This window comes from Misgurnus anguillicaudatus, chromosome 19 (assembly GCF_027580225.2).
Source record: "Misgurnus anguillicaudatus chromosome 19, ASM2758022v2, whole genome shotgun sequence".
Classification (NCBI taxonomy): domain Eukaryota; kingdom Metazoa; phylum Chordata; class Actinopteri; order Cypriniformes; family Cobitidae; genus Misgurnus; species Misgurnus anguillicaudatus.
This window is the reverse complement of record NC_073355.2, coordinates 51,377,976-51,391,563: the sequence shown is the minus strand read 5'-3', so window position 1 is coordinate 51,391,563 and position 13,588 is coordinate 51,377,976. Positions and strand designations below refer to the sequence as shown.

Below are 13,588 nucleotides of genomic sequence, written 5' to 3'. Positions count from 1 at the left end.
GATTTATCCAAAATATGTCTGTTGTTATGTTCATGTATGTTGTTAAACTTGTTAATGGTTTTCTCTTTGATTTGTCTTAGATTACATAAAAACCTCTGACTTGCTTGTCTCTTAAAGTTGATAGATATGTAGATCTGAGTAGAAACATCCATTTGTGTTTTTTTTTAGGTCTGTCAAAAGATTAATCGCGATTAATCGCATACAAAATAAAAGTTTGTTTTTGCATAATATGTGTGTGTGCACTGTGTGTAAATATTTTGCACGCACGCACACACAGAGAGAGTGTATTTTAGTAACATTTACATGTTTATATGTGTATATGTATTTAGGTTTTGATATAATTTATATTATATATTAATATAAATATTTTCCTAAATGAATACATGTATGTGTGTATTTATATATACATAATAATTACACACAATACACACACAAACATATTATGCAAACACAAACCTTTATTTTGTATGCGATTAATCGCGATTAATCTTTTGACAGCCCTAGTTTTATTTCATTATTCCATTTATTAGTAATATATACTGTAAAAATATGCAGCATTTTTGTCAAATCAACATACTGTATATTTTTGTTTTTTTACGTTATAAATTCAAGTTGAAACCGTTTAACTTCACATAACTTTTTTTTACTTATCACATCGCAGAACATAAAATAGTAGGTTGAATTGCCTTAAACCAAATTGTAAGCCTCATGCTGCACTTTTTTTTTTACCGTTTATACAGTATATATTTACATACTAACCCTTACTAATTAAATAATATATGCTATTCATTCATTTATTCATTTTATTATTTTGCATTTTATTTGTATTATTCTTTAAAGTGATACACTGAAAAAAATGATTCACTGAATTCAATCAATTCCTTCAAGGCAAGTGGCTGCAATCAATCCATCCAAACTACATTCAAACCAAAAAGATCAGTAAAGTAAAATAAAATATAAAACTTTTGTCTAAATGTAGCTTAAATAAATTGATTGCAACCACTTACCTTAAAAAAATTGATTAAATTCAATGAATCATTTTTATCAGTGTAGTTCACCCAAAAATGTAAATTCTGTCATAATTTTCTTACAATCATGTTGTTACAAACCTGTATAAATGTCTTTGTTCTGATAAACAGAAAGGAACATATTTTGAGTAATGTTTGTAACCAAACCGATCATGAGCCCCATTCACTTCCATAGGGATAAATAATATGAATATGTAAGTGAATGGGGATCATGAACAGTTTGATTACAAACATTTCTCAAAACATCTTCCTTTGTGCTCATTAGACAAGAAATTCATACAGGTTTGTAACAACATCAGAGGGAGTAAATGATGACAAAATTAACATTTTGTGGGGAAAACTATCCCTTTAATATATCTTAAACTTATATTCATCTCATTCATTAGTCATTGTATTCTACATTATTCTGTTGTTTAATCTTATTGTTGGTGCTGTGTTGTTTCCAATGGTTTCCATCTCCATCTTAAGGTCTTCATTAACATCACAAGACGTTTGTGAAACAGTAAATTTCCACTGTCTGTGTTTGCTATAATACCACGAGCCAAATCTAAATATAGCTGACTAAGTAAGTCAGACCATCAATGAAGAGCTTGGTCATTTAAGCACAACTGAGTTTATTCAATAAATCATTTTAATCAACACTTCGTCTTGAATTATCAATCAAATTAAACCCTCTACATCCTCTATGGACCCTGTCCCTCCACACTTTTTTAAGGATGTATGGGAACTGATTCACTCTCATGTTGAGGAAATTATAAATAGTAGCCTGTCTTCTAGAGTTGTGCCTGCATTTTGTAAAAGAAAGAAAGCTGGATTTGAGTCCACAAATGATTTTTTTTATTTTTGCAGTTACAGTCTTTTCTGGAGGTACATGGCATCCTAGATACTTTTCAGTCAGGTTTTAAAGTATATCATATCACAGAGTCTGCACTTTTAAAGGTTTTTAATGACCTGTTTTTAATGTCAGATTCTGGTGATTCAGTCATTTTAGTGCTTTTAGATCTTACTGCTGCTTTTGACACTGTTGACCACAAATTCTTTTATCTCGTTTGGAAAACTGTGTGGGAGTCAGGGAGAACGCTCTAAAGTGGTTTCAGTCATATCTTTCAGGGAGATGATTTGTTGTTAGAATGGGAGACTCTACTTCATCAACTGCACCTTTAAACTGTGGGGCCCCCAGGGATCAATTCTTGGTCATGTTCTTTATTATTGTACCTCCTTTTGGACCTAAACTATGGAACGCTCTTCCCCTCCATGTCCGAACTGCTCCTACAGTTGAGTGTTTTAAGGCTCGTCTAAAGACTCATTTTTATTTTTTGGCTTTTAACTGCACGTGAGTTGTGTGGTCCTTTGTGGTATTTATTTTTTTGGTCTTTTGTATTTTAGATTTATTAATTGTTTTTGTATGTTCTGAGTATTTTTAAAATGTGCTATAGTAATAAAGTGGATTGGATTGGAAGTGAAAAGCCTTTCCTGGAGGTTAATGCTAAAATTTGGATATGTTTTTTCTCAGAGCAGCTCTCTGACACTCTCTCAGGATTTATGATAGTCCTGGGATATTTCTACACCTCACTGAGACCCTCAAACGTAACTCAAAAGTCATAATTAGAGCCATGTATTTAGACAAAAATACTGCCGGTCAAATACTTGCAGGATTGTTTATACAAATCAGTTTTAAAATATGTGTGGCATTTTTCTCTGCATTTAAATGAAAACGTCTGCTTTTCTTTGTGAAGAATGGAAGCACACTGATACCTTTAAACGCAAGAATAATGAGGAGCTCTGAAGTATCCTGGTCAAGCATATAAAGTCCATTTGAACTTTCAATTGGCTTTCACTTAACAGATAAAAAATGACATTATTAAAGAAAAACTTAAATACAAAGAGAAAAAAGAACATTAGTTTTCCACAATGAACACAAAACAAGCCTTAAGGCAAATGTTAACATTTCAAGTGATTTTAAACAATTTAACCCGCAAAAAGATGCGAAAGTGAGCAGGTTTATGTTAAATGTGTCCGGTCCAGCTCTAGTCAGAGAGGTGATCCTCACTACGCCCTTCAGAGATCAGAACACTTGATGTTTAAACTTTAGAGAGAGTTACGCTACTGTGTGCCATACTGAAGCCCGTTAGCATAAATTTGAGGGATAGAGCACTTAAAAACAATGTAAGGTTTTTATGCTGCGCCGTTTGTAATTCGTCCTGCATCTGTGTACGTGCGCGCTTAAGTGCACTCGGTAGTGCACACATGTGAAGACGCGTTTCAGCAAAGCAAAAAAAAGTAAGCGAACATCACATCTTTCTCTTCTTGACAGGGCACATACAAACAAAATGATCTCCACAGTACTCTTTTTACAATAAAACATTTGTTTATGTATTGAGTTTATATGGATTAGGCAGAAAGCACAGGTCTGTGCTTCTCTTAAAGAGACAGTAACCTCAATTAACCTACTTAAAGGGGACATATTATGAGATTTTTTTTAAAGATGTAAAATAAATCTTTGGTGTCCCCAGAGTGCTTATGTGAAGTTTTAGCTCAAAATACTCCACAGATAATTTATAATAGCATGTTAAAATTGCTAATTTGTAGTCTTGAGCAAAAATGTGCCGTTTTTGGGTGTGTCGTTTAAAATACAAATGAGCTGATGAAATGCAAACACTGATCACAATGATGGTGGTTTGTTGTAATTGAAACTCAATTGTGCTGTCAAGTACTTTTTTCTTTCTCTCTTTCTCTCTGTGCTATGGCAGTGCTGTGGTTGGATTGCAGATAAAGGGGGCGGTATTATTGTAATTCGCCTCGTTCTACCTCACAAAACAGGCGAAATCTGAACGACCTAATTTTTCACATGTTTGCAGAAAATGGCTTACCCAAACAAAGTTACTGGGTTGACCTTTATTACATTTTCTAGGTTGATGGAAGCACTGGGGACCCAACTATAGCACTTTAACATGAAAAAAGTAGATTCATTTGATTTGATTTCTGAACCTAATGCTAATTTTAGACCTTACTTAATGTGCAAATTTGTTCTTTTTTATAAATGTTTGTAATTTCTTCATTTTTTTTTTTTAAAAATGGTGGGAGGGGGGCCCCCAAACAAATTCTGCTTAGGGCCCCTAAGGGGCTCGGGCCGGCACTGCCCATAGCAAGTAAATGTTATGAAAAACTGATTCTCTGCAACACACTGGTGCACAGACAATTTTCTCCATCTCAATGTTGAGAAACAAAAGAACTGGTCTTTAACGCACCCAGTCTCAGTCAGATCTCCATTCATGGCAACATCATAGAACAGGTGGAGAAATTCAAATACCTTGGACTCACCCTGGACAATAAGCTCACTTTTGACCATCACATAAAAGACATCCAATAACGCTCACAACAACGTCTGCATATTCTACGGAAACTCAGCTCCCTTGGCATTGCCCCTCGTTTTCTGTTACTGCATTATCCAGCCCATTTTGTTATACTGCTCCACTAGTTTTTACACTATGCTGTCAGCCACTAACAAAAACAAACTCAATAAAATCACACACATAGCTTCAAAAATAATACATTCCTCTACACCTAACATTTCAGAACTTAATGATAGAGCAATAGCCCGCCTTGCCCAATCTATAACAACGGACCCAGAGCACCCCCTCAACATCAACTTTACTCTCTTGCCCTCCGGCCGCAGGTATAGGACCCTGTCATGGAGAAGGGCACGTTTCAAAAAGAGCTTTGTACCATTGGGCATCTCAATCCTCAATAAGTTACGAAACTGAACATTCACCTTTTTGTGTTGTGTTGTTTTTGTGTATGTATATATGTTTGTACTAGCTGTGTGTAGATGAGCCTTAAAACACTTAACTGTAGGAGCAGTTCGGACATCGAGGGGAAGAGCGTTCCATAGTTTAGGTCCAACCACAGAAAATGCCCTGCAACAGGACTGCAAGCTGTAGCTGACCTCAGTGTCCACGCTGGCGTATAAATTTGGATGAGGTCTGAGATATATGTTGGGGCCAGTCCATTTACAGCCTTAAAAACAAACAATAAAATGGACAAATGACAGAGGGATGGTTCATCTAATTGCACTTTATTGAGTAAACATAAGCTATGTTCATCATGCCCACTTTGTGCATGACAGTTTTGTGTTGTGAACCATTGAATTTAAATTGAATAAAACAATGGCACCAGTAAGAAAATAAATCTGCATCTTGTCATTGCATTGGAGTTTAGATATAGTCCTGTTGTGTCTAGAATATACCAAAGCTATTCACACATACTGCCAGTTAATCACTCTACCATCATTTTAACAGATTTAGTGATTCTGGCATACAAACTGGCATGTTCATGACCTCATTCACTTACATAGTATTATTTTTTCCTACTATGGAAGTGAATGGGGCTCATGATCGGTTTGGTTACAAACATTGCTCAAAATATCTTCCTTTGTGTTCATCAGAACAAAAAAATGCATACAGGTTTGTAACAACATGAGAGTGAAAAAAATATGACAGAAATTTCATTTTTGGGCGAACTATCCCTTTATCTTTAAAAAATGACAACATGTACTGCAGATAATTTTACATCCAGTAGAGGGCGATGTGATGTAGCACAATGACTGTGGCCTATCCAAGCTACTAACAATCTACTCAATATTTAAAATAATAATATTTATTTAAAATTGTAAATATATTTATTACATTTAAAATGTAACTATATGCCTCCAATTTTATGCACAGATATGTAAGAGAATAATGACGGCATTTTTCACAATGTACTGTTTTTAAAATTAAGTCAGAGAGATGTTGGTTATGCCGGTTGTTGATGAGTAACAGCTGTGAGTGATTACAACGTGCTTAAGCAGCCACGTGACAGAAAAATAAGTGAACATTGTCCCAATGTGAAGTGAGCTAGGGTCCTTACCAGGCAGTGCCCGAACATGTGTACACGATATACTGATTCATGACCTCGGGAGCTAGGGAACTTTGCTTTTAGTATTTCATTTTTGATTATTTTTATTAATAGGAGAACATCAGATCATTTATCGGTATATACTGTAGAAATGATGGAAATAGCAACAGCATTACAGTGGATAGAAGATACTCAAGTGAAAAAGGTTATACTTTGTTCAGATTCATGTTCAGTATTACAGTCATTGAAATCATTCACATCTAGTAGACAGGATTTACTAAATGAGATATATGAAAATCTGTATAGATTCAAACATAGGAACATCAGGATAACGTTTATGTGGATACCAGCTCATAAGGGAATAGAGGGTAATGAAAAGGTTGATAGATTAGCAAAACAGGCTTTGGAAGCTGAGGATATCATTAATATCTCACTTAGTAAATCTGAAGGGAAAGCAATAATTAAAGCCTATACTATTAGGGAATGGCAACAAGAGTGGGATACAGGAAATACAGGACGTCAACTTTATGAAATACAGCAAGAAGTAACAGTAGTGAGGATAACTAAAAGAGGCACAAAAGAGGAAACTATTTTAACAAGATTAAGACTGGGACATACTATGTTGAACAAAACCTTAAAATTAATAAATTAACATCCAACAGGAAAATGTGATCATTGTGGACTAGAGGAAACAGTTGAACATGTTATTTGTGTATGTCAAAAATATAATAATGAACGAGAAATAATGAGGAATGAACTTAGGAAGATCGGAGTGGTTGAATTAAATCTTAAAAATATAATAAATAATGGATTAGAAAGTTTATTTCTTTATCTTAAAACAACAGGGCTGATTTTTTTAACAATGTAAGGCTGAAACTCTGGTCCATATTCCAATACAGTAGGTGGCGATAATGCACCTTAAAGTTGGTGCTACCCGCCCTTAAAAGGAAGAAGAAGAAGACGGAGCTTGGGAACGGGGCTTCATCTGGAACGCCCCTTTTTGCTCGACACAAGCTCCGGAGCCTCGCTTCAGATGTCCCATCACTAGTTGCTCGTCGCTGGAAGGACAAAGTGTTGGTAGATCTTTTTTTTAAATAGTAGTATTTAAGAGAGTTTGATGCGTTTATTGATTGATTTATTTTTTGTTACTAGTATGTACTAGAGTGTTGCGGTCAAAACTCTGTATTCAGTTACTACACTCTATACTTGTAAATGCTGCCAGGCTGGTACTGGATGCTGCATGTGAGTTTATTAATTAAAATAAATTGACTGATGGCATATAATGGGTTATATCTAGAACGGGTGTAACGATCCTTTTCCTTTGTTCAGTTAATTTTATATACGTGACGCGAACTCTGCTGTTACCCATACTGGTCGAGAACGGTGAACGTTAAAAGATTTGTGCAGCACACTGCATGTGAGTCCATGTTGTTAAATAAGATCTCTTATACCCAGAATAAGACTGGTTTTGTGTTTTCTTTTCATGTCCTAGACCTAGTCTATTCTATGTGTGTGCATTTTAGATATTGTTGCCAGTTAATACTGGTGGTAAAGGGTGAACACCGACACTAAAACCTATCGGCTGCAGTGTATTGTGTTAAACGTGAGGCTGCAGCAACTCTCTGTTGGGTCTGGTATGCAGTAAAAGAAACTGTAAAATGGTATGTTTGTTTAACTGATTAGTGTAATATTGGGATTTTAATGATTATAATAAATTAATGTTTTTAGATGGGTTTAAGATATACTGTGAAGCATTGTTTTATTTAGAGATTGGATTAATACCTTTTATTTGGAATTATGTAATGGTGCTTTATTACATGGGTTGGTGTGTTATATTTGTGTATGTAATTCTATATATTGTCTCTTTTTTTGTAGAGTGCTATGTGCTCGTGGTCCTGTTGATCACTGTTTTCCCTACCTTTATTTTTTTGTGTAGTTTGTTTATTGGCTTTGAAGCTGATTATTTACTGTTAGTTTTGTTTGTTTGATTTATTTGCTATCGGCCCATGATTACCTTGTCTCCTTACTGACTTGGATCGCTCTTAACATCAGTAAGACAATACTACATCAGGTTGCGTACTCTCTATGACAATCGGTCATAGACCTGTCTTAATGTCAATCAAACAATGAAAGAAAGAAAAAAAGTAGAAAATGTACGTTTCCTATATTATTGTTTTTGACTTAGTGTGTGCCACATTTTAGTTTTATCAGTGGTTTTAAGGTATGGATGCGGTGATTTTCTTAAAAAATATTTAACTTATTTTTTCTCTAATAACTTTGCTGACTTTGTCAACTTCAAACAAGTGCAATGTTTGTGTCTTTTTGTCAAATTCAAACAAATCATTCATCGTTTCGAAGTTGTATTAATAGAGAGAACGTCAAAATAAAAATATTTGTTTTGTAAATTTTCTCATTTTGACTCAATTTGCCAGCATCTGAGCAGCACATTTATGTGTTCTCAGCACTGTTCCTGTCATCTGTTTACTGCAGTCAATTTTTGGGGTTTGAGCTACACTGTGTTGCCATTCTGTGTAACAACTGCAGGTCCTGGCACTTGATTTAACGCTTAAATCTATAGAAACAATACCGTATATAGATGTCGCCTTGGCTACAGTTCATTGGAACAAATGCGTCAAATAGAGCCGTCATTTTGACACAGGGGAGCCCTGCATCAGCGTCATTGTAGGGAATGTAATGGAATTAAAATCGCAATAAATCACCATGAATGAGATGTCTAGGTTTTTTTGTTCGTTCAAACGGACATGTATTTAGCATAAGAAAAAAGCACGTTTTTATATTAAGAAAATCTACTTTTTCTAAATATAATAAGTAGTGCTAGTAGGCCTAACATCCATACGCAGCACAAAAGTCCAGCATCGTCCTTGAATTTGAAGTACAGGGATTACCTAGCTACTTCCTATGACAAGAACCCTGTTCCAAGATGGCGGCAGTTTTGAGGCATTCTAATGCTGCGTTTACACCAACAGCGGTAGAGGCGTAAAGCGCGAGTTTGTCAATGTTAAGTCAATGTGAAGATGCGTTGACGCGCGTCAGGAGGTGCCGCGTTTCCGCCTCTTTCGCGCGAATTGATTGTTGTGCGCGGTACGCGCGAATAGTGCTTTTTTTGTGCATTTTGCGCTTCACGCGAATTTGCGGCTGGCGCCCGAGTTGAAAAATTTGAAAATTGGCGGAATTTCGTGCCGCGTTAACCAATCAGGAGCCTGCCTACTGCTGTGGTGGCAGCCCCGCCCGGAGTCACTCACTCAAGCAGTCACTCGAAGCTATATCACACAAGTTGTTATTTCTATAGAGGAGACGGAAATAAAAAGGACCTCGCTTGGAAGAGTGTCAGTAAGCACTTTTGGCAACCTGGTAAGTTGTAATACACACTTCACTTTTGAGTCACGTGACGTTTATCGACCCGCGTCGTTTATTTTCCCCCTATAGTAAGGTTACCCTATACAAACTGGTAACTCTCTTGATAAATGCACAATCAACATCAGTCATCTTGCAAACAGACACTCGCACAGCAGTTGCCCCTCCCACAAGAAGCGGATTTTGCTTCGGACGTCTACTCCGCTCTACACGCGCGAATGCATTCAAAGTGTTCAAGCGGCAAACCACGCGCGGTAGACGCGATTTTGACAGCTGAAACGCAGTTGGTGTAAACTCAGCATTAGAACCCCAAGGCGACATCTATTGTATATATCTATGGAAGCAATATGACACACTCAAAAGTACACACTTGCAGCGTAACTCATTGCGGGCATGTATGAATAGCTTCATAGGGATCTGTTTTTTCCAGCGCAGTGTCGCATTTCACAACTGTGTCGCTTAATTGCGCCCAATGTGCAAATAACAGCTTTACCACAAGAACGAGCATAAAGATAACACTTAACAGATAGATGACATGTTACTTGTAGTTGCTTAAACAACACTTCTGATTTGATATTTCTAACAGTTAACTGTGTTCATTTTAGATATGATGGAAGTGAATAAGGACAGCCAAGCTGAAATGAATGAACCGGATAAGAAACATCAGAATGTAAAAACAAAATGTAATGCTTCACAGAAAGAAACTCTGAAGACAGAAGACAAAAAATGTGAAAAGAGTTTTAGTAAAGATGGACACCCTGAAGATCACAAGATGACTCAAAATGGAGAGAAACCATTCACATGTCAACACTGTGGAAAACACTTCACCCAAAAATCAACGTTTACAATCCACATGAGAGTTCACACTGGAGAGAAACCTTACAAATGCAGTCAGTGTGAGAAAAGTTTTTCCTATAAAAACGTCCTTAAAGCACACATGAGAGTTCACACTGGAGAGAAACCTTACACGTGTCAACAGTGTGGTAAAAGTTTCACTAATCAATCAGGTTTTGATAACCACATGAAAATTCACACTGGAGAGAAACCTTACAAATGCAGTCAGTGTGAAAAGAGTTTTCGCTCCAGAAGTTATCTGAAGGAACACATGAGAGTTCACACCGGAGAGAAACCTTTTCCATGCCAGCATTGTGAAAAGAGTTTCCTAAATGCAAAACAACTTAACAGACACGTGAGAGTTCACACCGGAGAAAAACCTTTTGAATGTCATCAATGCGGAAAGTTTTTCAGATGTTGTAGTAACCTTATTTCACACATGAGAGTTCACACTGGAGAGAAACCGTTCATGTGTCAACAGTGTGGAAAGACTTTTGCCCCCAAAAAAAGCCTTGACATGCACATGAAAATTCACACTGGAGAGAGACCATTCCCATGTCATCATTGTGAAAAGAGTTTCACGTGTAAGAGTCAACTTACGACACACATGAGAATTCACACTGGAGAGAAACCGTACAAGTGCCATCACTGCGAGAAGAGTTTTACAACCAGTGGTAGGCTTAAGGAACACATAAGAGTTCATACCGGAGAAAAACCATTCATGTGTCAACAGTGTGAAAAGTGTTTTTCAGGAACAAGCCAACTTAAAAGACACATGAGAGTTCACACTGGAGAGAAACCATTCAAATGTGAACTGTGTGAAAAAAGTTTTAGAAATACAAATACCCGTAAGATACACATGAGAGTTCACACCGGAGAGAAACCATACACGTGTCAACAGTGTGGAACGAGTCATAGGAGTCTATCAGGATTCAAGAGGCACATGAAAATTCACACTGGTGAGAAACCATACGGATGTCATGATTGTGAAAAGAGTTTTCACGAAGCATTTGAACTTAAGAGTCACATGAAAATTCACACTGGAGAAAAACCATTTACATGCAGTCAGTGTGGAAAGCTTTTCAGAGATGAAAGTAATCTTAAGATACACGCAAGAATTCACACTGGAGAGAAACTGTTCGCATGTCACCAGTGTGGAAAAAAATTCACACGTGAAGGTGCTCTTAATGCACACATGAAAATTCACACCGGAGAGAAACCGTTCACGTGTCCACACTGTGGAAAGAGGTTTGCCAAAAAATCAGCGTTTACAGTCCACATGAGAATTCACACTGGAGAGAGATCATTTGTATGTCAACATTGTGAAAAGAGTTTCTCGTGTAAGGGTCATCTTAAAAGACACGTGAGAATTCACACTGGAGAGAAACCGTACAAGTGCCATCACTGCGAGAAGAGTTTTACAACCAGTGGTTACCTTAATGAACACATAAGAGTTCATACCGGAGAGAAACCATTCAAATGTGAACTGTGTGAAAAAAGTTTTAGAAATACAAATAGCCGTAAGATACACATGAGAGTTCACACCGGAGAGAAACCATACACGTGTCAACAGTGTGGAACGAGTTTCAGCAATCTATCAGGACTCAAGAGGCACATGAAAATTCACTCTGGAGAGAAAGCCCATTCACATGCAGTCAGTGTGGAAACCATTTCAGAGATGGAAGTAAACTTAAGATACATGCAAGAATTCACACTGGACAGAAACCGTTCCCTTGTCACCAGTGTGGAAAAAAATTCACAAGTGAAGACACTCTCTTAAAGGCGGAGTCCACGATTTTTGAAAGCCAATGTTGATATTTGAAATCACCTAAACAAACACGCCCCTACCCCAATAGAATCTGAACCTTCTGTTAACAGACCCGCCCCACACATACGCAACCCAGCAAGGATGTCGGTTAGTAGACACGCTCCTTACTGCTGATTGGCTATAAGTGTGTTTTGGTAGTCGGCCCGTCTCCTTTTCCCAAGCGTTTTTCAAACATCGTGGACTCCGCCTTTGATTCACATGAAAAGGTACACTGGAGAGAAACCGTTCACGTGTCAACACTGTGGAAAGAGTTTTACATGGAAATGTAGTTTCAGAATTCATCAGCGCTCTCACACTGGAGAAAAGACATTTAAATGTGATGAGTGAAGTAAAAAGTTTAAATCCTCATCACATCTGAAGAGACACATGAGTGTTCATGCAAAGGTGAAATCTTAATTTTGTTCATGTCAGTAATAGCCTGCATGTTGGTTTGAGATCTCGATTTGCTTTGAGTGTGGTGAAACTTTGAGAAAAAGTTTGGGTTTCGTATGCCCCCAGACCACCTTCACATTTTTATTCTTATATTTTGCTAATTTTGTAATCTTTAATGTTGATTATTCCAGAAAGCTGGTTATGTGACATACCCGGATATGTTTGAAATAAAAAATGTGTTTATGTATAATGTGTGGGCACATTAACTATCAGTTACCAGTAGGAGGTTGATTAAACTAACTCTTGCCAAGTGTTTTGGAACCAACACGATCAGGGTAATCAGGTTTTGGGTTAATCAATTGAAAATCCAGGGTTTCGTTGATGGTAAATTACCCCCACTTTCTTAAAGGGGACATTCCATGAAAATCAGACTTTTTCCACGTTTAAGTGCTATAAACGGGTCCCCAGTGCTTCTACCAACCCAGAAAACATGAAAAATAGCAACCCTGTAACTTTGTTTTGGTAAGGCAAGCATGTGAATAAATAGGTCATGCGGATTTCGCTCCCCCCATGACGTAGGTAAGGGCTCCAATTATAATGATACCGCCCCTTCAACTGCGCTATCCAACCATGAGGCTACCTCGAGTGCGATAGACAGAGAGAAAGAATGACTGACAGCACGACGCGTTTGTATTCCATCAAACACAAACAGGAGCCTACAATCTTATAACTTGTAGTTTTAATAATCTTTCTAAAGATTGAATTAACGTTCTAAAGGATTAACGTTACCTTAGTGCAAGAGAGAGAGAGAGTGAGCGAACGAACGAGAGAGAGAGCAACGCGACGGTTCGCTTTCAAGTAAGTTATGTTGTTTAATATGTTTCTCTGAAGTTTATATGAATGAAAACGAGGATTAATGCACTGCACGAGACAGAGTGAGTGAACAACGCGTATTTACTATCATACACAATAAGTAAATATGTTGTTTAATGTTTCTCTGAAGTTTCAAATGAATACGAGGAGTTACAAGATAGATGAGAGACTGACAGAAACGAGAATGTGTTCAATATGTGTACACAATAAACTTAAACATGTCATTTGATCTGTTTCTCTAAAGTTTAAGCATTAAACGTGTTGTTTTATTACAGATCAGTTAAATGTGCTCGTGTGATTTGGTCAAAAATTAAACTTCTGAGTGTTTGTGGAAGTGTAATTTATTGTAACATGCTGAAAATCATTGTGCCCGTTTAAAACA

General features: G+C 36.9%; 2 protein-coding genes across 2 annotated transcripts in view; both read left to right on the top strand.

The window, feature by feature from the left end:
* Window positions 1–13,588, top strand: part of LOC129422293 (uncharacterized) — a 78,230-nt gene that overhangs the window by 3,332 nt on the left and 61,310 nt on the right. The gene's annotated exons all lie outside the window — the stretch shown is intronic.
* Window positions 6,862–12,583, top strand: LOC129422177 (uncharacterized). The gene is made up of 2 exons (XM_073856534.1): window positions 6,862–7,001; window positions 9,905–12,583. Exon 2 carries the CDS (start codon window positions 9,907–9,909, stop codon window positions 11,911–11,913), a length of 2,007 nt encoding a protein of 668 aa, XP_073712635.1. The 5' UTR covers window positions 6,862–7,001; window positions 9,905–9,906; the 3' UTR covers window positions 11,914–12,583.